The 23,769-nt window shown below is 41.3% G+C and overlaps 1 protein-coding gene across 2 annotated transcripts; it reads right to left on the bottom strand.

Moving 5' to 3' along the window:
* Nucleotides 1–2,298: 2,298 nt before the first annotated feature.
* Nucleotides 2,299–23,769, bottom strand: LOC118256033 (zinc metalloproteinase-disintegrin-like ohanin). 2 transcript variants are annotated; one of them, XM_035562703.1, is made up of 24 exons: nucleotides 23,571–23,723; nucleotides 20,707–20,807; nucleotides 19,984–20,060; nucleotides 18,345–18,423; nucleotides 17,238–17,314; nucleotides 16,269–16,467; nucleotides 15,813–15,875; nucleotides 15,142–15,213; nucleotides 14,399–14,568; nucleotides 13,550–13,634; nucleotides 12,190–12,320; nucleotides 11,283–11,460; nucleotides 10,679–10,768; nucleotides 10,069–10,264; nucleotides 9,323–9,425; nucleotides 8,576–8,732; nucleotides 7,858–7,938; nucleotides 7,204–7,282; nucleotides 6,207–6,297; nucleotides 5,724–5,817; nucleotides 5,381–5,446; nucleotides 4,982–5,056; nucleotides 4,486–4,548; nucleotides 2,299–4,393 (listed from the first exon to the last, which is right to left on the bottom strand). In XM_035562703.1, the coding sequence occupies exons 1-24, from the start codon at nucleotides 23,620–23,622 to the stop codon at nucleotides 4,361–4,363; spliced, it is 2,412 nt and encodes an 803-aa protein (XP_035418596.1). In that variant the 5' UTR covers nucleotides 23,623–23,723; the 3' UTR covers nucleotides 2,299–4,360. The 2 variants fall into 2 exon arrangements, with proteins under 2 accessions (XP_035418596.1, XP_050571715.1); XM_050715758.1 differs by having other exon boundaries at nucleotides 2,430–4,393; nucleotides 5,724–5,814; nucleotides 23,571–23,769.

Here is a 23,769-nt window from a genome sequence, read left to right as displayed (position 1 = left end):
AAAGATTGCTTTAAAGTGATCCGGGGGCTGTGGCAATTGCTGGCAGCCCGACAGACTTCCCTGCTCCTTCCCCAGGGCCTCCCATTTCCCCGGCACCAGAGGAAGATCAGAGGCATCCAGTAATGCTGTACTCAGGAAGTTATCAATAAACTGACGATTAAAGCCTGGCACTTCTCAGCCCCTGGTAAATAATACGAAGGAGCTGATGGCTGGGGTTCACATTTACTGATATTACCTGTCAGTGGCAAGTGACATCGTAGCGAGAGACGTTTGCTTCGTGGCACTGGAGAGCCATTATGCCAGCTGGGCAGGAGATAGACAGAAGGGTCTGCATTTTCAGGGTCTGTCAGTTAGGAAATCTGCAGTATTTCCATGTATTTTGACTGATTTGCACATGAGTAGACTCAGTCTGCAGAGGCTGTGAAAGATCTACTGGCTCAAGGAAGCAAAAAGAGGAGAAAATCCTTAATTTCATGTTACAAGTGACATTTGCTATTTGTTTTGATAGGTCTGACTCTGAGTTTGGACAGTATTTTATTTTCTGGTCAGTAAGCCCTGAATCAATTAGGTCTGCCTCTTGCTGTGTGGAGCTCAAAGCATGTACTGTCTGTGGTGTCATGTTAGCAGGGCTGGGTTGAGGCTATTTATTAGATGCCTGGTGCCTCTGTGTCTGAAAATCTGAACGTGCTCCAATCTCCCCACTCTTCCTGGCTGATGGTGTCCTTGCTAATGTCTCCGAATCCATAGCTCAAGGTCAGAGGATGTAGTAAATTCAGAATTGATTTGTTTGAGGTGATAGCAGTCATCCGATAGCCAGCGAGAGAAACTTCTTCTCCATGTCCCATTGCCCTCTAATGGCCAGTGCTGCATTTGCACAGCAAAGTGGACAACTAAGAGAGCCAGACAGGAAATTCTGAGGAATCTGCTCTGTTGTGATGGTCTAGCGTGTGCCTGTTTCCAATAGTCCTCCGAACGTATTAATAATGAAGGTTGATTTGGGGGTGTAAGAGCAAAAGGCTTCCACTGTCTTGGCAGCACCATCCTTCAGAGACAGACGGAGGGAGGGAGGGAAAAGAGGGATGAGAGAGGATGGTAAATTCAGAGGTCAGAAAGAATCAGAAAAGAGACATTTTGTGTCCCCAGGAGTAAGGGGAGACGGAGTGCTCACTCATACGGACACAAGAAAGGAAGAACAGTGTGAAACTGCTTTGCTTTTGCACTGGGGGAAAGACAAAGGTGCTGCGTGTGGTTCCTGTAGAGGAGAAACAAATTCAGCCAGGACCAGTTCTCTCATGGTGACTGTACCGTGCCCAAGATCCCTTTTATACCCTGCTGTATGCTGCCAGCAGATGGGCTTGCTGCTCTCCTGCACCACGTGCGTATGGCGGGCCGTGCTGAGCAAGGGACCCTTAGCCAGGAATAACGGGACAGCTGGACCCAGATAAACTATTGCAAGTCAGCACAAAGCGTGGGACCGCAGGGGGAAAAGCAGCTGATATGGCAGTGGTCCTTTGGGACTACGTACTGCGGGCTCTGGACAACTGGAGCGCTGAAGAGGTCTTCAGTTTTCTTGGGTTCACTTTCCTCTTGCAGTAGAGACTTTTTGACAGTAGATGTCACGTTTGCATAACAGAACAGCGGGCTGTACGTACAGTGAGCGCTGCTGTGCGAGGCCTGGCTGGGAGCTGTACGACACGCGCGCCTGCTCCGTCGCAGAGGATGCTATCGTCGTCTTGACTATCAGATGCTGGGGCCAAGAAAAGCTGTAAATCATAAACAGCTACAGGCGTGTTCTGCAATACATTTTCCTTAGGTTTCTACTGCTGAAGATGTTTGATATCAGCACAGCATTTGTGGTTGGGTGCAGTCTCTGCCTATTGAAAGTGTTCAGATATTAAGGTGGTTTTTGCCCATGCGGGTCAGGCACAGTCAGCAGGAGAACGTAAGCCCAAGCTGTATGGTTTGGGAGTTGGGTCTTGGAAAGGTACTTACGTAAACACAAGTCTCCAGACTTCAGCTCTCTTCAAATCTCTACATTCTTGGAAAGATTTTGAGTGCTCAGCAAGTGGAAAAGGTTGAAAACCATGAAGAAATAGGTCTTAAGTAGGCAGAAAAAATGTGATGTAGTATCTCATCAGTCCAGCCTTACTGGCTAAGCTGTCAGGGTTTTAAAATACTTGTGGATGATCTTTTTGGTCCAAACTGGGAGATTTAGGGATTTGGTGATGTTTTGTATGATCCCACTTTACACTGTTGTCAAGTGTATTGGATGCAGATAATCATCGTTAAACTGGAGGTAGCTGTTTTGTGATAGAACACTTTTAATACAGAAAATATTGTAAATACATTAATTACAGTTCATAAAAAAAGTTCTAAATCTTTATACCCGAGTCAAATACGGATACATTAAAATCCAGTTTTGACTAAAATAACAAAGAAATTATCCGAAGCGGAAGAAAGCCACGCTCTTCCGAAAGTACCTCACTCCTCAAACTGAAGACGGTAATTTCATCACAACTGTGTTTTGCAGGGTGTACTGTAACTGGTCGGCACTGTCAAAGCACACCTAGCCCAAAAGAAAAAAATGATCTTTTTTATGCATTTATGTCTCGGAGATGATGGTTCTGCAGCGTGCAGCTGTAGTAATGGTCACAGTGAGTAAGTGACTGTCCCATTGTGTAGCCAGAACCAGAACAAGAAAATGTGGGTTGGGATTTCCTTGAGTGTGATTTCAGCGGGTGTGAGCTGGTTGGTGAGCATGAGTAGAAGTTCTCGCACCCTCTGAGGATCAGGCTTATTTTAAAATCCTAACGTGTGCTGGTCAGAGCCAAATCCAGGTAAAAGCATGCAGTGCTGGCCTGAGGCCCCAGATTTTGTTTTGGTAGTTTGGCAGGCATGCCATCTTCTCTGGCCACTATGCCCAAAGGCTGGAAACTGCACAGGCACAGTGTAATTGATTTGGAAAGCCAAAGGACTGCTCTGATTTTGATCCCGATCCAAACACAAATCCAGTTCAAACTGGAATCTCCATAAAATCTTGAGTACTTTGGGTCGAGGACAATTTTGTTCCACTTTTTTTTTTTTCTGGTAAAAATTTTTTATTCCTTGAAAAACACTTCTGTGTGCTTTAACTTAAAAATATCGATGCCAACCACATGAAAGGTATCGGCGCCAACGGTAACAATAGCATCAGCGCCAGCACCCTCACAGTATTATTAACAGTAATGCCAACAGTATCATGCAGATCTATGCCAGCAGGCCAAGAGTGTCAACAGCGTTGATGCCAACAGGCCAGAACGAATGAAGAACCCCTCAGTAATGAACCAGTGTGCAAAGCCTCATGCTGCGCTGCAGTCCCGCAATAACAAACCCGTGTGCCCAGCCGAGTTCTCATTAGCAACTTTACAATAACACACCCTGGTGCAAGAGCAATTAAACGAAAACACCAAGGTGTGTATACCCTGGAAGGGAGAAATATTCAGATATTTCTGGAGCTGAGGGGTGAATAAAATTAATGATTAAAGATTTTGTTGACTGCGCTTTTCTAAATTTTTCTGTCCAAGTGCAATGATGGCAGCTGGAGCTCTTTTTTAAGCTGGCACAGCCTGAGCTCTGGGAGTGCTTGCAAGCAGCAAGTGGTTTGATTCCTGCGTGCTTTGCTGCTGAGCATAACTCCAGTCCTACCAACTGAACAGAGGAATCCTGTTTAACAGGTAATCTAAGGATTAATGAGAGTATCTGATCCCAAAGGATCCTTCCAGAATCAATTGGTTTCTATTCTGTAATCTTATTATTCCAAGGCTTGTTCTGGCCTCAGGGACACAAACTTTTCTCCAAAGGGCAGGAAGGATTTTTCTCGTTCCGGAGGTCGCAACTTTGCATGTGAAGTGGAAGGTCTGGTCTGTTGCTGAAGAGAGGGCTGGCAAAGATCCAGAAATGCAGCAAATATTTTACAATTTACAAAAATATTTAGCGTACCGTGCTTTTCCCTGACTTTCTCAGGTCTCAACGGAGAAAAGCAGCGCATGTGCAGGTATCCCAGTGCAGCCACTTCTTGTGGGGGTGGCCTAGGAGTTGGGACATTAAGCAGCTTTCGTAACATGCTCCTAGTTTACACCTCAGTGCAAGTAGCAATTCTGCTTCGTTTCCTTTCAGACAGCAGCTTGATGTCATCACCAGAGGGTTTCTTGCTGTTTGAAAACCAGACTTTTCCTTTCAAAGCAGCTGTCAGTAAGCCGTTCTTTTTTAATATATATATAAAAAAAAAAAAAACAGGAAGCCTTTGCCAAAAGTGGAGGAATCACTGGACAAATTGTCCCTGAACGTTTTGGGGACCTTGATCAGCCCTACTTCGGAAGCCTCATACTCGGGGATTAACTGGAGGTTTTAAAGCCTGCATGAAAAAGAAACAAGTCACTGTGCCTGATGCGGTTTCACCAAATTACATCCCGAAAGAATTGCAATTCACATTTAAACTCAGGTTACCTGAGGTGGAGGTGGAGGTTTGCCTTTGGGGACTGGGAGGCAAGCCGGTTTTTTCTCTGGTGCCTGTAACAAAAATGTAGTTTAAATAGCATTATGCTTTCAAGTCTAAGCAGCTGCACAACCTCCTCAAACCTCAGCTGCTGCTGCAGTTATCTCGTATTTACTGCAGCGTTTTCCTAGTGGAAAAGCTCGGGGTGAGTCAGGTTAATCTGACTGCATACAATAATATAAGTACACAAGGGATACAGATATACTGTTTCAGAAGAGCACTGGGCTATTCTCAGCGTGTAAATTCATCTTTATCAAGTAGCTGTGCTCAAATAAACTGCTCAGGAAGCTGAAGCTGATTGTGTGCTCAAGATACATGTTGAAGAAAGCATCTCTGAAGACAGGGATATCATATTCTTTAATGATAGAAACTGAAAATACTAGTTGGCATCTGCTATTCATCTGCAGCTGAGATGAAAGACATGAAATATTGTAGGGTTATACTTACAAACATCTGTGTGTGAGAAGAGGCTGGCTTGGTGGAAGGGATGGGAGGGGGGGGACCCTTTGGTCTTATGACAGGCTGTAAAAGAAGAGAGTATAAAACATGTTGGCCCAATATACACATTTTGTACGTGTGCATCTGTATGGTCCGTGGGAATGTGTGGGCTTGTGTTTTATACAGAAAGTGCATTGCTGGCAGTAAATGGATGTATTCATTTCAGAAGTAGATCTGGGATGCTTTATGCTGCCCGGCCCGGAGAGAAGATGCAGGGCTTTATCTGGAGTGCAAAGATTTCCCCAGCCCTTGGGGTCAGATGGTGATTGCAGGTCTCCACATGAGCTCATGTGTGCTGCCTTGCCCAAAACCAACATGAAAGCCAACACATCCTCTCGAAGTACTTACACTCCGAAGCTGTGGTTTGTTTTCCTGCGGTGGGGGTACAGGGAGGAGAAGTTTCTTATCGTTCATCTGAAAAAAAGGGAACAGTTAAGTCTGAGGGAGACCTCATCTTGTCTTCACATGCACCCTTTGCCACAGACAGGTCAGTCAGGGGCTTATCTTAGTGTCATGCGCTGTACCCGCTTCCTCCCCGTGCTGGGACTCACAGCACACTCCTCTCAGCCCTAAACAAGCACTTTGAAACCCTCCTGCAAACGTAGGGCACTTCAGCTGGTGAGTTTTCACATTTCAGCCCCTCATTTACAGCAGAGAGGCTGTAGCTGACCCAGCACCTCCCCGCTCTTACCTTCTGGGCAGATATGGCCAGGCCTGGGTGCTCTCTTTGTTCTTGATCCACAAAGACTTGGTTTGTAGCTCCAGGTCCCCTTCTGGTCTGTCTGCTATGTGAATTTACAAATAACCGTAAATCTTACCCTATCTGAAGGTTTTGTTTTTTTTTTTAATAAAATAACAGCAAAAAAGCACGTGCTAAAGTCAAACACCTGCCTTAATCCTACTGGTCTGTTATAAAGTCATGTTCTTTCTTTCCTCCCTCCCATCCCCTTTTTTAATTACAGTAGGATTAATCTTGAGTGCTACAGTTTCAAATTTGCAGTCCTCTCCCAACTTCAGGACTTCTGGAGCAGCTCAGTAAAGCTCCTGGACCAACTTCCTTGGTTGTTCAGAATTTCCTTCACCCACTTTGAAAGCCCCAGCTTAAAAACTATCCAGGAGTTGCTTGCTTTTAGTGTGGTTGTTGTTGATTTTCTCAATAGGGTAAATACTTTACCTCTTCTTGAACACTCGGAAGTAGAAAAGTAACACTGCTGCAATTATTGTGGCAGCAAGGATGACCAACACAACAGCAATGATAGCGAAACCTGTCAGGACGACACAAGTTGTTATTTCTTAAAAGATGTGCTGTTACTAAGCAGATTCACATTGGCAAAGTAATTTTTATCCTCAAGGTCTAGACCCTATTCATCCTCATAATTGCTCAGCCTTATAGCTTTTTCTCCTATCACAAGTAATCATTAAAATGAGTTTATTCCTGATGTTTTTGAAGACTGTGGTTATTGCTTAGGCTGTCCTTAGGCTAAACACATCCAGCCCATTCCATGCATCCTCAAAAATCATTGCACTCTCTTTCTTGAAGGGTGTTACCAACATAGGCACAGCCCTTTGGCATAGCATACAAGTGAGGCTTCACAATTTTCCTTCAACAAAGCTATTCTAAAGCCTCAACCAAGACTCAGCATTGAGAGCTGCTGGTGCTTTAGTGCATGTGAAGAGAGGACAAAGACACTTAATATCAAAAGTTTAAAAATCTTTCTTTACATCTTTTTTTTATTTTTTTTTCCCAGCCAGTTGGAAATTTGTACAGAAGGGATTTTCCCCAAGAGGTAGCTCAGTTACAGTTCAGCACCGTGCAGATGCTAAAGAAATGACCCTGCTTGCCTCCCTCACAGCAAAGCCTCTGGGAGCTTGGCTCCACTGAAATTTGACAGCGTGCACTCATTATCTCAGGACGGAAAAGGAAAAAGCTCACCACTCTAACCTTATAGATACACCCAGGAGATTATTTAGAAGGAAAAATAACTTCCTCCAGTCGTTCACACAAGCTTTAATTACTCAAAGATGCACAGAAATCAGAGGCCTAGGTATGCAGTACTTGCAAAGAAACAGCCTTACTGCCAGTGCAAGTTGGGGCTGTTTCACTGGAGTTAAAGGTGTTTTTTCAACCAGTTGATGACAGTTGACCCCGTGTGTGGCCATACAGTACTTACTGGTAACCGCTGATGGGCTGTCACAGGTTGGTGGTGCCCATCCTTCTTCACACTGGCATTGCAACTCGTGGTCGCATACCTGGGGAAACACAAGGATGGGAAAAACCTCAGGATGGAAATAGGAGTGAAGCTGGTGTAGTAAAAGGTCATTGGCTCAGGAACAGGGCACCAGTAAGCTTATTACAGTTAGGTCTGGAAACCCCCTCTCATTTTGCTTGGACTAAACGTTAGCACTGGGAGTAGCAGTTTTGCACAGGCTTGATTGTCTTTTGCAAGTATTTTTACACTGGAAGCTATAGCACAAGGCACAAAGCAGCACATTTGGTCTTCACATCTGTAGGTCTCCCAATATTCAAATAAAGTGAGCACAATTGTCTTCACAAAATGGGAGGAGACCTGAAAGTATAGGTGCGATACTGGCTCAGATGCAGGGCCAGGCAGAATCTGTGTCAGTCTCCTGTGAGCTCCTTAAAAATATTGGTACCCTATCAGGTTAGATTTGGTTTCATAAAAATATAAGAAGCTTCTGACTTCAACTTTTGCAAATTCCTATCCCAGTGACTTAAATACCAGCATCAACAGGGTCTGTAGCTGGCGTGCATTATTATTGTTATTATTACTTTAAATTAATCGTATCAAATGCTTATATCTTACAGCATGTCCTGGACACTTGGCAGAGCAGTTATTTGATCTAAAGACATCTTCAGCAGAGACACATTCTCCATTGCTGCATACCTGTGATATACAAGGCAAATGTCACTGAAGAGATTTATAGCTTTCAGAAAACACAGCTTGCACGTTACTGTGTAAAGTGATGAAGAGTGAAAGGAGATATGCAAATCACTTAGACTTATATTAGAGTTTGATATGTTGACAGAATCTTTCATTTGACCTTTGGATATTTTATAGCAAAGGGGAGTGACAAAGATGTAGAGGTATCACCGTTTCCCTGTCCTCTGCAATCCTTCACCCTTTTTTCCCTGAAAACCCCCTCCAGGTAAAAATATGGCAACGAAATTGGACATAGCACTCAGTGAGGCCTAACACATCCATTATGAAAATTATTCAAAATAGTAATCTATGTACGATCTTTTAACTTTTCGGTACAAAGTATGTTTCTTCTGCCACATATATTTTGGTCAGTGAGAAATGAATAAAATAGCAGTCAAACATAAGTCAGAAGGACAGCAGTTCCTGTTTGCTGCTGATTCATGCTAGATGTAAGGCAGAAGTTATGGCAAATCCGATCAGCGGAAGCTCTGTGTCCACTTCAGCCTTCCTGGTTTAAACTCCTTCTTGTCTGGCAAAAATGCTAATGATATAAGCAAGACTGATAGGAGGAAGAAATAAGAAAAAAAAAATCTCTACTAACCTTTCCATCCCCACACTTGGTTCCATTGAGGATCATCCCCAAATCTCCTTCTCCGTTCCTAGGAAAACTTGCTTTGCAGGACTCAAAAGTCACCAGGCTCCCATACAGAGGCATCTCCTGCCCTCCAGCACAGAATAACTTCCCACACATTATATCTCTGGAAGGAGAACAAAAGCCACTAGAACAATACATGGCAAAACCCTCTGAGCTGGTCTGTTGTACAGCCTGAATTTGCTGTGGCTATATAGGAACCCCAAAGAAATAACTGCAGGTATCAGTTTTGTTTTGTGGTGGTTTTGGGGTCAGTTTGTTAGTAGAAGGTGGCAGGTCCCTAATACCTCTTGAGTTTATTAGGGAGCCCATGGTAATTTGCAGAAATGAATACTTGGCTGGTCTGGCCTCAACTTCTGAGGTTTACCTCAGGTTCCCTATTCAAAAATCCTTTCCCAGTCCTTACCTAGACACACACGTGCATGCACACAGTCATCCTCATAAAAAGGTTTGCACACATGCGTACGCTTGTTCTTTCTCAGGCTGATCTTGAGATAATTTACTTTGCTTCTTTCCCTGGACAGGAGTGCTATTTGGAAATTAGATTTCTTAGAATTGTATTTCAAATGGAATAAGAAACAAGGATTTGTAGACTTATGTGCCACCAAAAGTAGTGTACTCTTTGCTTCGGTCTCTTAATTCGGATGGGAATGATCTCTCATCACAAATTCTAGCAAATTCTGTAACAGTGCTTACTTTTTTTTACATGGGATGTGACTACCACCTATTTTCTTGCAGTATCCGTAATATACCCCTTTATCATTCATCCGGTAACAGGAAGCTGCACCTTCAGTAGCCTCTGTTAAAGAGGAAAACAAGAAATGCAATGATACAAAGAGCTTAGGAGAGAAGCTGGGATTAGTTTAGGTTCTCTGCGAAAACTGTTAATACTGCATTTTCTTTAGCTGTTTGGGAAATGGCCTTTTCCAGTAAAGTTACCCGTGGGCCTAAATGACTCTCTCTGGCACTTCATGTGTTAATTCTGCAACGGTAATGTGTACATTCAGTGGTACCTATCCTCTGTGTTCTTTGCCTAGTACAAACCGATGGACTTTGCTTAAGAGAAAGGACATAGTCAGGACTAGGAAGCTGGTAAGCCACCACTCCCCTCGAAATACAGATACTTCCTCATTTTATCAAGTGCACATCGGCTCCGTATCTAAGTCATCTTAACGTTGTGCAAAAGAGGAATATACTTATGACTTCCTATTTCTCTAGACGTATATTGTATTGCATGCTGTGACTTTCAGTTTGGGTGGCGATAAACTCTTATGGTGTAAATATAGAAATGATAAACTCCATGGTATGAGCTAGAACTCAGCTATCTAGCCGTGCTGTTCCTGATTTCCAAAAGGTCTTTCCTGGGTTGCTCTCAGGCAAAGCCTCCTACGTCTCTCTCTTTTGACCTTGACAACATTTTTTCAATGCCAGCTTGTACTTACGTGGTCCGAAAGCAGCTTTGCACTGTTGTTCTCGGGTGGGACAGTTCCCCATGTAACAAAAGCCTTCTCCCTCGTTGCAGGGATGTCCATTCATACGGAATCGATCCGATGGGCAGTTCCCAGAATAACCGGTGCACATCTCAGGCAGGTCACAGTCATCCTTAACTGCTCGGCAAACAGCTCCTGCTGCTTTATACTGAAGCAGGGGAAAGCAATGCTACACTTGATATGCTGCTCTTCCTTGCCATTTAAAAGTCACACTGAACCAGAGGGCTAAAATTAGGGGAGGCAAATTGCATTTGAGGGCCGATCCCTATCTAATGTAAAGTTGGTTACATCAATTTACAGGATTTTTGCCTGGCTGTGCCTCAGCTTTTCTTCCCAGGAGAAAATGGGTAATCAAAAGGCTCATTTCTCTGGGGTGAACCGGGTGTACTGGTTGCTGGGGTGTATGTTGGGATGGGCAAAGCGTGCTTGTAATTACAATGCTATGTCAGTAATTACCAATAACGAGGATTGATTCTCTTGAAAGATGTATCAGTGCTTTCTCAAAGGCAGAAAACCCCTACCCCAGAAAATATGAGGAGCCAGAGATGAAAGGGAGTCTTACTTGGCAATTCTCACAGCACTCTCCATGAGCACACCTGGATCCCGCCGTCAGCTTGCACGTCTCAGGGTTGCAGCAGGTGTTTGTGCACTCCTGTGACAGAACAGGCAATCAGTTCTGGTACAGCACGACGTGTTCTTGGTCCCCTCCTCGCTGCACTCTCAGTGAACCACCCTGTACTGGCTGATTGAGGGAGGGAAGGATACCTCGGATCTGACTTCGCGTCTCTGAAAACCACTGTTTCTAGAAACCAGGCCAGACATCATGAGATAGAGCATAAAGGACACTAAGTGTGAGATTACAAATGCTCCGACAGAAGTGGGGAACTTGCTTATTTCCTCCGAGACAGTTTCAAACGTATGTTTTTTCCCCATTCTCAGTTCCTCTGTCGACACAACAACGCAAACCATGTCATCATCCTTCTCACCACTCGGCATGCACTTCATAGGCATGTCTATAGTACATATAAGCAATTTGATGACCAGCATTTCTGTAGAAGTATTTCAGCTAGCTTTGAGCTGGCTACCTCAGAAACCAACTACTCTACAACCTCAATAAAACTGTTTGCCTCTTCCGAGTATTATTTTATCCCCAGTTATGCAGATACCTCGGCAGTACCACAGTCGCATTCCTCTCCTTTTTCCACAAAGCCATTTCCGCAGGTTGGAGGTGCTATGATGGTGTTTATATCTGGGATGTTAGTTAAGCATTTTGGCATGTCACTCAACATGTATTTCTCAAAGTCTTGGAGGCTGCAAGAGCTGAATTTCTCGGGGACGATCGAGCTATATTGAGAAAGCAGGAGGACTTACATTAGGATCAGCATAGACAAAGAGAATGGCTATCTCCTAGTTCTAGCAAGAAAAATAGCAGAAGCAAATCAGAAGATGGAGTAAATATAAGTTTTGCATATAAAGAATCCCACATCTCAAAATTTTAAGCCAGGTCTACAAGATTTGTGTCTGGATGCTTCAGGCATGATGACTTTTCCCCTGGGCTGTCCATATCGGGGCATTCAACAAAAGATGAAAATCAAATTAAGCCCCTACCAATTGGGTGTTTATTGAAGATGACAAGATTTCGTGTGTTTTTCACTGGAAACATTTTCAGGGTTTATAACAAAAAGGTATTTTAGGTAAGTCTTGGGGAAGCTCTGTCATCTGAGATACCACAACAATTTCATGCTACCGTTATTTTAAGGAAGAAGAGATTGCTGCAATTTATGGCATAATGTAAAGGCCACAACGATGCATGCAAAGCAAAGGTCATTCAAAAGGGACTACAGATTGTTATTTTGGGGGGTATCTATCTGGGAATAACTAAGAAGGGCCTGGAGTTGGAAATGGGATGCTCACCACTTTCTGGAGTTTCTTCATTTTTCTCTTTTTGTATAATTGGAATGGGACAATCTTAAAGGACAAAACTAACGACTTTTCTATTTTGTGAAGCTTATCCAGAGCCTATGCTTTACTACCTCTGTCCATTAATGCACTCGCCCTTTTCCAAACTCCTACCTGACAGTATCTGTCATGATACAAACTTTAGCATTACATATGCAGGCTTTGGTGTCGTGACTCATGCCGAGGTTGTGACCCATCTCGTGTGCCATGGTAGCTCCAACTGCAATTTCATTTCTGTTGTGATCCTGTGGGAACAAGAACCACCTATTATTTCTATGAGCATTTTAGAACAAATAGGAACATCAAAGAAGCTATGTGGCTAAGATAGACAGGTTTGGTTTTTTTTTTAAGTGAAACCATCCTTATCCTATGTAATGTGATAATATTGCTCTGTGCATGCATTTATTCCAATGTTTATGCTGCATTCTGTGTAACAGCAATGAGATCACACCGCTAACCAACATCAGTAAATTGGTGTAATTAGTTTTTCAATAAACATGAGGGAGTTAGGCAGCCAAGTAACAACTGAGCGTTAAGGGGAACTGTACATCTCAGACCCTTAATCCTCTCTCTGGATAGCTGTCTTGTGCTTAGGGTAATTATGTGGGTGTGTTATAATTACTGCTCATTACACCAAGTAACTGTTGTGTACACTCTTGTGCGTGCACAGAAGGGAAAGGCAGATGCTGTGCTCCATCTTCGCTCTTAGCCTGGTGCTATCGTGGGAGGGAGGAACGGAAAAGTCCCGCTCTTTGGAGTGAAATGCAGATGTTTAAAAGCAGCTGGCAGAGGAAATGCATAAAGCATGTGATGCAGTGTACTGGTCATGCTCTTCCAGCGTGGCATTGCAAATCATGCTGCCAAAAAATGCGTCCCCCCCCCCCCCCCCCCCCAAAAAAAAAAAACATCCTGCATTTACAATCATCCCAGGATTTCCTTACGGTGTGGGAAAGCTGGAATTTCATGTGATGGGTTGTTCCTCTTACCAACAGGCCCAGCCTCTGAAGCGGGGTGCAACAGACGAGTTCTCAGTTCTGTTGGTGAAGTTTTGGGTCTATGTTCCTGTTTAGGCTGAGGTTTATTATAATAATTTAGGCAGTGGTAATAAAGTGGCTAAGGGCTATGACAGGCACAACCAATTCCCCATTCGTAACAGGAACCTTAAGCTGGAGGCATGAAATCATTTATTCTTCTCCTTTGACTCTACAGGAGCCTGGAGCTCTAAATACAGGTGTCTGAGTATGATGTTGGCATTTAGATAACCCAAATACCATGCTTTGTGTGTGCTTTTGTTACCTCTGCACTTCTCTTAAGATAAAGTCTGTGACTGTGGTTTCTACAGCCTGATCTAATAACGATATGAACCAGACAGAGAAGTGAAAATGTTGTAAACCACCAATTTTCATAAGCATCCTTTGCTGGTTGAGTGAAAACATAGAAAAGCTTTCAAAAATTAAACAAGAATAAATCAGACCTGAATTATACCTGCAGAGTATACATCACTGCATATGGATTTTAGAAAAGCTAATCCAATCGTTGTCCCCTCAAAGTCATAGCCCCTGTAAGGAAGAAGAAAGGCAGAGTGAGATGAAGTGTTATTACATCTGAAGACAGCACCAGCTCCATTAACCAAGCAGAAGGCTTGAAGCATGAACTCATTTCCAGCTCTGGTTTGCATCCCTCATTTAATAAAATGTTTGAGGACATGCTGAGGATCACTGCAAGTCAGTAAACAATTAAATACGCTTTTCATTTTAATTTTTTTTAACCTAAATTACATTGCAGCTCATGAGATCTGAGCACCTGTTTGGGTGCAAAGTGCTTGATGAAGTGCTTTAAATGCAGCAAAGTGCTTGGATGAATCAGGGCCATTGAATGTGAGCCAGAATAGTGAAGTGAGCGTTGGTTTGGTTTGGCAATCTGCATTTCCCAGCCTTTACGCTTCATGCCGTGGCTCTTCAGGCTGTCAGACTATGCTGCAGTCCTCAGGACGCTCAACTGTTTTGTGACCAGAGCAGGGAAAAGGAAAAATAGAGATGTGACAAGTCATTGCCTGGTTTTGTGGTGTTTCAGGTAGAAGGGTTAGACATCATGTCCTAGCAGTACCTCCTAGCAGCTAATCTGTGCTCCGTGAAGAAAATAAAAGCAAGAAATGAGAGCCTGCATTTATCTTTTTGTCCTAGAATTGGTGCAGCTGGGTACTGGAAAGGATGAAATCCAGTTCTGTATAGACAGTGTCTCTGCTGGGTTGGTGACCAATTTTTTTTAAGAACAAATTCCTTGAACACGTTTGGACATGCAGTTAGAAAACAATGATACACACGTGATTAGCTGAGCATTGTCGTTTCTTTTCCTCTTTAATAAATCTGAGTTACGCCACTTTGAGAAGCTGTCCAGAGTGAATCCTGCAGTACGACTCAAGAGGCATTTATCATTATCTGTCCAGATTTCTAGGCCAATTAGAGCCACGTAAATATTTATGGCCTTATAAACCTGCAGCAGAGAAACAGTTTTGCTGTAAAAACAAAGTACTTTATGAAGACTTCTGAAACACACTCATCTTGGTAATTGGTTCCCTTTTGTCACTTGCAATGCAGTCCACTCCAAACCTGATTTAAGCTTTTCTGCACTTCAAAGTTGCAACAACAACAACAAAAAAAGACCAAACAAAACATAAAATCTTATTTTTCCCCATTTTAAAGCCATTTTTATAACTGGTTTAAAAATACTTGAAAAATCCTTTAATTTTAAATTGTGAAAGAAATCAAGAATCAATTCATTCTTTGTGAAGGATTTCAATCGTTCACTTTAGCAGCTGCTAAGAAAATAAGGTATAAATCTTTTTTAATAGTAGTTTATAAGAAACTCCTGTCTGAAGGCAAACAACAGGGTAAAATGGATGTGTGTTATATTTGTTTTAAAAATGACAATTACATTGCAATTTTAAAACAGTACATTTTTCATTTTTTCATACACATTAAAAAAAATTCATGAAGTTTGTAAAAGTAAAAAAAAATTTTATAAATCACTTCTATTTCAATTTCACTTTGTTGTTTTTCCTCTTACCGTGTTGATGTAATTGACTATTCCAAATATCCTTTGTCTCACAGTTTCAACATTTTGGTTGTACTTCTTATACTAAAAAAATTAAATATGTGATGTCAGGAACAGGAAAGGAAAAATAAATGATTTGTCGGAGAAGAAATATCCCAGAGCAGATTGCATTGCAAATCACACTGTACATGGCCTAGTTTTTATCTTTTCTACTCCTTATTTTATCAGACAACATATCACAAAGCCTGGAGGAGAGAGCTGGGAAAAAGTGCAGACATTGGTGATGTCTTATTTATACTCCACGTTATAGAGATTCTAAGCATAGGGGAATGAGTTGCATGCGTGATAAGGAGAGGAAAATGTGTCTATTTTTTGCTCCATGTTCACCCCTGAGCTCGCCAGGCAGAGCTGGATGCAGGGAATTAGCTTGTGTGGGGTTTGTGCATGATGCTGAGGAAGGAGGGAGCTTGGATTCGTCAGCACAGACATGCATACCTTACCTCTGAACAGTTTTGTGACCGTTAAAATAGCCACAAACCTCTGGTTTGGTAGCAGCTGGGACTGCTTTCAGTCCCAGCATAGTGTAGCACTGTAATTGTGGCAGGAGCCCAGAATGAATAGCACCTGGTTCGGAAAGCTTGCCTCTAGCTCATCGAATGAGAAAAAATTGTTTCAATACTCACCATAGTGTTGTCTGCAACTATGTACACTTCCAGATATTTCTTTGCTTTCAGATATGCCTTCATCTAAAGACAGGATAAATTTTGATAAATCTTAAGGCTTGTTTCAGTCTCAGTCTTTGCAACTTCACAACTATGTATTGGTTATTAGGCAATTTCTTTCAATAAGTAATTTAGAATGGGGCTGTCTAAAATGATGAAAATTATTAAACTGATGAAAGGTAGGCTAGATATTAAAAGTATTTAGCTGTTTAAAGATGCACATGGGTGCCAGTTAGCACCAGTTGGACAGTGATTACAAAAGCTCAGATCTGTGAGATTCTGCACCGGTTGTTTAAGCTTTGGTTATGCTCCACTGTTTGCAGTTGCATCTCTGCTGGAGGTGCCACCAGGCAGAGGGACTTGTGCCACTCATGCAGCTCTGCTATGGCCTCAACTTCTTTTCTGCTGCGTACTTACTTCTGGACTGTTGCTGGATTTGAAGATGTCATTGATGTGGTCTTTTGAATGAACATCCCAACTACTGTTGACTACTCCGCAGGTTTTTATGGGCTCATCTTCTCTGAGTTTCTCATACTCGTAGACCGCATGTTCGTCTCTGTCTGAAGATCCCAATGGTTCAATAAGGTACTTCTGACCACGGGTCTCAAAATATCCACTGTGAAAATTTTCTCTAGGTTAGGCTGTGATCTTTTAAATCCATAAGACTGAGTCAAGACAGCAACATTATCTCTAACAACATTTTGCACATTTGTAGGGACCGTGGCACACGTTGATGTCATGGAACGTGGATTGACAGTGTACAGGCAGAGCATGCAATGGTTTAAAGGCAAAAATCAAAGCTGCTGAGTAAATTGGAAGCTCTGACTGGTCAAGTGAGGTCTCTTGAGTAGGAGACTGTCAGTCAAAATGAAACTGGATTAGGAATGAATTAGTTTTATATTTGGGGGTTTTGTGCTTGAGAGGTATGATTGAAAAGTGAATTTCAGATCATTGGGGAATTTAAAGATAGGTTCTCTTTTTCAATTCAGATGAAATTTTGAAATATTGAAAGCAATTTAAAGTTTTGTGTCATTTCAAATCAGTAAGTGTTAAAATAAGCATTCGGTGTTAACATGTAAACTGGACAAGCTAAGAACTATTCACAAAGAAAGTCTGCTATGCTATGATTTATGACCTGATCTAATACGGAATTAGTCACATAAATTTGACATAGAAATTCCTTTAGCTTCTAATTTGTAAACTCTGAAGTAGAAAAATAACCTTTTTTCACTTCTTCCCCTTGCCTTTGTAAACTAGTTTCCTTGTTAGCATAAAAGAACAAAAGATGAAATCCATTTATTTATATCCTGATTCTATTTATATTAGAAAATATATCCTCACAGAACATGCTGTCAGTGCCCATTGGAAACCAAAGCCCCACCTTACCTTAAACCTGTGCAAGCACTGATGCTTGCTATTGAATCAGCATCATCCTGAATATAACCTTCATAATAACAGTGATCCTGTATAGAAAAAAAAAGATTTAACTTGTCAAATTGGACCAAATCTCACTGACTGTGATGAATTGGCCTAGTGATTTCAGAAACCAAGCTACACTAGTTACAATGAACTATGCTGTCTGAGGAGATCTCCCATTAGGGGAGATTCTTAAAATGAAAAAATTTGGTGACTATTTCCGTATTTGCTACAGTACTATTATTGTTATCCTTCAATACAGAGAGACCCCGATGTTTTTGGCAAATCCAATTAAGGTGGGCTCTGGTTAATATAGAACACAACATGAAAATAAGAATATGCAGATTTAGTGCTCAAAATGAAGCATAAATTGATGTGCTCTGAATTGGGCTGAATTAGGCCCATACTGAATTATTTTATTGTGGCCAGAATTCAGGGAAACACCCTTAAAAAAAAAAAAAAAAAAAAAAAAAAGCTTTGCATTCCAAATGGTATGTATTAAAACACACAGTGTGACATTGGACAAAAAGCTTCAGGTGAGAGCTTTTTTTAAGGATAAGATTGGTGGGCAGACAGTTAATGAAAAATTAACTAAAATGGAACAGCCACTTCCTCTTTGTCTGTATCTGAATAACTGATTTGTCATGGCTCAGAGAAACCACCTGGGGTAACCTGCAATGCGTGGGTGATAAGGTGAGCCAGAGAGGAAATCTGTGTTTATCTGAGCCCATGATCTCACTGAGATTAGGGTGTAAGAGCAAGTCACCGAGTTGCATAGAATGAGCAAAGTCAAGCAAGCAGGGGAATGTTTGGTCTGTCCTGGCTCCACTCCCTTTCCTGACAAAAGAGAGAAACCCAGCTCAGCAAGTGTGTTCGTCAGGCAGTGAGTTGAAAAGTGACTGTCCGGAGTCACGAAGAACATCTTTCCCTGTCCCTTCTGAAGCATCCTAAGTTACAGTGGATCTTGATTTAAAATCTTTTCTTTCCATCTGATTTGTGCTATAATTCCTTGGACCCGTGAAATCTCATATAAACCTCAACACTGCAAATACAGGGGAAAGAAACCTTTTTTATTACCTTGATCTGAGGACTGGTTGTTATTTGTTGACCATCGTCTGAATAAACTGTTTCAGTATAGTCTTTAGCTAATAGATCCCTGCAAAGAGTAAAGCACAGTTATTATTCAAAAAAAAAAAATTTATTCGTCTAGAAATGAGACAGCTGTGTCACACATGAAGCATTTAGGGAATTCAAATGATTACTCAGGTTATGGTTAGTATCAAAAGACTAAGGAAGCAAAACTACTGGGTGGGGAATTCTGCCTGTTTGTAATCCTTACTCAAAGAGACATTTCTAAAATAAGAAAGCAATTAAAGTCTACTTATTTCATCGGTATAAAGTAGTCTCCTAGTAGATCTGAAAGTAAACATATATAAATCCAGTATTTATTCTTTTTTGGCCTCCAGTTTATGCAGACATTTCTGGCACTCCACAGTGGTACTATTCTGTTCTCCTCCTGGTTAACCTGCACTAAGCTTAAATAGCCAAGGCAGAGGTCAGTGGAAGAGCTGCCTCGTCTGCTTCACATGTGCCAGCACACACGTGTATGCATGCATGTGTGCACACTCAGAGATACTACTCAGAGATCACACTAACATATATTTTCAAGATTGGTGCTGCACCTAACTTGAAGCCAGGGCTGCTGAGCTAGCAGCAGAGCAAGGCTGCACTCACTTCTGTGTGGGCAGCTACCCCAAACTCCCACAGCCCAATTTCTTTTCAAAGAGTGGGGTTTAGTGCAAGCTGATTTCCCTTCCCACCTTTCAAAATACCCAGATTAGATTTTAAAAGGGGCAAACATTTAATTATAATAAATATTTGACATGAACTGATTATAACCCTGCTGTATTTACACAGCCAGTAGAAAAGAACCTACTAAAGCTGACTTGTTTGATACCATGTTAAATATTATGGTGGAGCCAGCAAGCAGAAAATCACAACCGTGCTTTATTTTGTGTTTGCTCCGTACGGTTTTGGGTTTTTCTTTGTATGCTTTGTTCAAAGCCCACTGCTCCTCCGCACCTTCTGCACGGCCTGTTAAAATGCTGTTAATCTCTTGAGCAGAGCAGGCAAGCTCTCCTTGCTTTCAGTTTCCATAAAGCATTTTGTTGATGCCAGTGTATATTACGCTACTCAAAGTTCAACAGACGTAGCGCTGAGGTAGGGCATGCTGGAAGCCTTATCTGAGGAATACCGCATTTCTTATCACTATTTTCCATTTTTGAAGCATTTATAGAGCCAACAGAGCCCCATTTTCATGGATGTTTCTCTGGTTCTCTTCTGTAGTTTCTACCAGCATAAACCAAACAAATACAACCCAGAGACTATCCATAGACACAGAAATCTTGTGAAATAATATGACCGTCTTAAGCATTCAGTGGATTTAGCCATTTAAGGAATAGACAGGAGAGTAGGGTTAGCGGTATAGGCAAGTCATTCTGTCATAGTAATTTCGTATGCCTATGTGGTTATTTCTCATTACCAAAATACTGACATGCTTCCTCTTCCCTCTTCTCTCACAGGACTGGAAACCATAATAAACCACAATACCTTCATCTTATAAGAGCCTAAGTCCTGTTTCTTTGTATTCTGCAGGTCCTACAAAACCACTTACAGTGAGGAATAATGTTCAAGGAAAGAGCTGAACTGAACATACTTATTTTTTTCTAGGTGCAGTATGACTTCCTCTCCATTGGCTTTGATTTCATACTCCAATGTGTCATCGTATTTTTTCTGTAAACAGATTTAAGTGTTAGAATATGGACTGTTACAATTTCATGGCCTCACCATGAGCTGGCAGTTGCTGAGTTGCCAACTGCATTCTTTTCCTCCTCTTCCCACCAAAAATAAGTGCTCTGGCAGTTACAGAATAAGAAGGAGGTCACCTTGTTTCATACTTTTTAGTTGGAGGAACAAACTTAACTTTGCAAATGCATTTCTACAATCACAAGCACATATTTGCACATTCAGTAAAGTGCTGAAGTGGATATTGAAATTCAACCATTTTCATAACTCTCTTGAAGTATGGAAGAATTTGCTTAGTTTTAAGCATTTGATTTAATTTACTTCAAATCAGGATGACCATAGGTTATTCAAAATCTGAGCACAATCAAAACCTACATCTCTGCAGAGATACAAGGACAGAAGATGCACTTATTGCATACAGGTACTTGGCTGCCCACTGAGCCCACCTCACAGTCTGTTTTTACCAGACATGGGATCACTCTTCCAGGTTTACTTATTCCTTTTCTTTTGTAAGATCAAGTGTCTGGCTCGCCATTTTCTTACCCCTGAAAGCCAAGGGTGCTCTGACTCCAGTAAACCTTCCCCATGTCCCACAGAGGAAAAAAAAAAAAAGAGTAGTTCTCTCTTTTAATACCTCTTTGTTTCTCTCTACATCTCTTTTATGTACTGTGTGCAATTTCCGTGGATAAACTATTTCATATTGCTCAACTCCAGGTAATATCTTGCTTGTGCTTCCTAGGGAGAAAGAGACATATATTTATGAACACACAGCATTAACTTACTAAATGCCATATTTCATGTCTGCCATGCCCGATTCTTTGGTCTGTATAGTCATTCATCCACTCATTCATGCCACTCATTTCTCATGCATCCTCTGCTCTGGCTTTGGTGTGTGGTCATCTGCTCTGCGAAGTGGTCACCCCCACTGTGTGAGCTAACATAACGTTTGTACAGTCTGGGTTTTGGATGAGTTGCCATACTTGGCAATTTCTTGGTGTCAAGATATCCTGTGCAGTTCCCTCTGGATTTCTTTCCCCAGCATCAACCAGAGGTTTCATGTACCAACACGCTAGACCAGCTATGCAAGGTGCAACCTTCATCTTTTGCAAATGACATGACTTAAGTTGTATGGTTCTGTGAAGTTAATAACCTCCAAACTTTATCACATAATGACATACAAGTTAAGACTGCCTTGATATAAGCAAATAAACTCATACAATTCCCCACAAGTCTGGAACAAGCCTAGATTTCTCCTTCAGAGAGCTTTTCAGCTAATCTTCTCACATAAATACTTCCCAACAGTTGTTCAATAGACATGTTCTTATCTATTGAATGAGATTGAGTGACAGCAGAAGGGCTGGAGAAGGCATTTCAGCAAGGGCAGGTGATATAATAGGGGATGAACAGCAAAATAGGAAAATCTTGAAGGTGGTATGGAATCTAGATTAAGTAGCTCACATAAGCAATTTTTATTGGTCTTGCTTGTGAGGTATACTCTGTGCAGTGGCTATAAAGAACATGGAGGAAAAAGTGCTCAAGAGCAGTATTTCATTTTGTTGTTTGTTTTCATTTTGTTCTGCTTTTGAGCATGAGTGTATAATGACAGAAGTTAATTTGTGGCACAAATTGCAGGGGTGGTCAGCAGGCATTGCAGCATTTGAAGTTAATGATAGCAGCTGGTGTACAGCACTGGGGAGAACAGGGTCCTACAATGGATGTGTTAGTTTCCAACAAGTCAACAGGAGGTCTGTATGCTTTATAAACTCTTAAGTCTCCTACAAAAGGTAATTTCACCTGAATGGGCAAATTCTTGAGGGCTCAGGCACAAGAGCCTGTGTTTAAAAACAACAACAACAAAGAGAGAGTGCAACTCCCATTTTAATTGCCTGCCTCAAGGCCAGATTTTTACAAGAGTGGGGCATCCCATTACTGCAATTTTCTATAATCCTTAATCTCTGCAACAGCAGAGTACATCCTCATGCACATTGTTCCAGCAAAATAGATAGATTAATTCTTCAAAACTGGTTTATTTGATTAAGCCCTTTCAAAAAAAAAAAAAAGCAGAATAAATGTGGCTGTATGTAGACAAAGTTGAGTGCTGGAGAGAAGGGCACGATGGTATGATGGTAATAAATCCTAAGTTATCTTAGATCAGCAGAGCAATTACAAAGTACACAGTAACTATCCATGTGCATGCTGTTAACGAGTAAAAAATGCAAGTCCATTACTGTAAATAACAATAGGGTTTTATATTTTAGTTTAAGCAGCTTTTTTTTCCTTTAAAAAAAAAAAAGGAAACTTTTTCTTTGCAGGTTTGGTCTTACTATGAGCTTAAAGCATGTTCTCATGCAATGATGAAAGCAATATTTTAGGCCTCTCAAGAACCGAGTTCTGTGCTCCAATTTTATCTGCCTACTCCCTGATGCAGACTCTTTCTACAAGACCAACTGGAGCCCAGATAGTTCAAGTCTAGGCTGGATTTGAATAAGGACTCAAAACTAAACTGGTGTTTCTCCTGCAGAGGGATGCAAGTAGCATTTCAAGGAGAACAGTTTTGTTCTGGAACAAATAGTTTCTTAGAGGTTGTTTTTTAATCAACTCACTGTATTGTCTTTGACTAGCTTCAGCCATTGTCTTGAGAAAGTAGCTTTAAGGAGGAAAGAAATTCCTTAGGCTTTCTATAACGGCTAGAAAAAAATGCTAATAATGAGCAAATAATTAAGTGATTTTCCAAGAGCCTGAACCAGGAAGAAATATCATTAGGATTTCATTGATAATGAAGGTTTGGTTTTTTCGAGGAACTAAATACATAATGCTTTCAGCATTAGTACTGTACACATTTTCAGATATTCTGTGCAGATAATAAAATCAAAAAGATACCTCCTGAGTACAAATTACATGTGTAATTATGTGTACAAAACCTGTGCATGCTTGTGCATGCCAAGGTCTGAAAAAAATGTTCCCTGATGACATGAATTGAATGAAACAATGCACGTGGGAAAAAAAAATGGTGTGGTCTGTTAGGTTAAGCTATGTGAACTTCTCTACTCACAGCCTGAAGTATGCCACAGATAGTAAGGGTGGTAACTGTTTTAATTCAGCTAATGTCATTAACTGAACTCAGATAAAAGCATTTTCTTTCATGGCAAAAGGCTGTCAGTGTAATGCTTTGTCCCAATTGGATAAATTCTCCGATCACTCGCAGAGGAAGCACATTCTTAATTGCCTCACAAAACTAACCTGTTCTGGGTCTCTAGCCAATGTATGGTGAGTGTTCACACAAGTAAATATTTCTCTAACTAAATAGTCACTTTGAACTGAAAGAGAAAAAAAATCAAACTCCCTAACTTCAGTAGTACCTTTTTCCTAAATGGCTTTAATTCACTGTTCTTCAGTATCATCTCCATGTTAATAATTAAAAAATCGTAAAAGCTATACAAAGTTATCTAAGATTATCCATAGTAACCACTGATAAAGGATTTAAAAAAATAGACATACCTTGTTGGAGAAAACATAGCAAAACAACAGAAATGAGAACTGTGTTTGTCATCTCAGTCGCAGTTGTCTGGCCGTGGTCTCCTTGGGCTGGGAAAGTTGGGTTCCCAGTCCCTCTGCTTTGAGCAGTCCTCTTGTGCAGCGAATGAGAAGGAGTGAGCTGCTCAGCTTGTTCATGTTCCTATATGAGGAAGTGTTTACT

Source organism: Cygnus atratus, chromosome 27, assembly GCF_013377495.2.
Source record: "Cygnus atratus isolate AKBS03 ecotype Queensland, Australia chromosome 27, CAtr_DNAZoo_HiC_assembly, whole genome shotgun sequence".
Lineage (NCBI taxonomy): Eukaryota > Metazoa > Chordata > Aves > Anseriformes > Anatidae > Cygnus > Cygnus atratus.
Note: the sequence above shows the minus strand (reverse complement) of the source record. Positions and strands in the feature narration are given on the sequence as shown.

Excerpts from the sequence above, each read along its gene's own strand:
- LOC118256033 (XM_035562703.1), bottom strand. The coding sequence starts at position 23,622 with ATGACAAACACAGTTCTCATTTCTGTTGTTTTGCTATGTTTTCTCCAA. Across the intron at positions 20,808-23,570 it reads GCTATGTTTTCTCCAACAAG|GAAGCACAAGCAAGATATTA; the intron begins GTATGTCTATTT and ends CTTTCTCCCTAG. Across the intron at positions 6,298-7,203 it reads CAGCCCATCAGCGGTTACCA|GTTTCGCTATCATTGCTGTT; the intron begins GTAAGTACTGTA and ends TCGTCCTGACAG.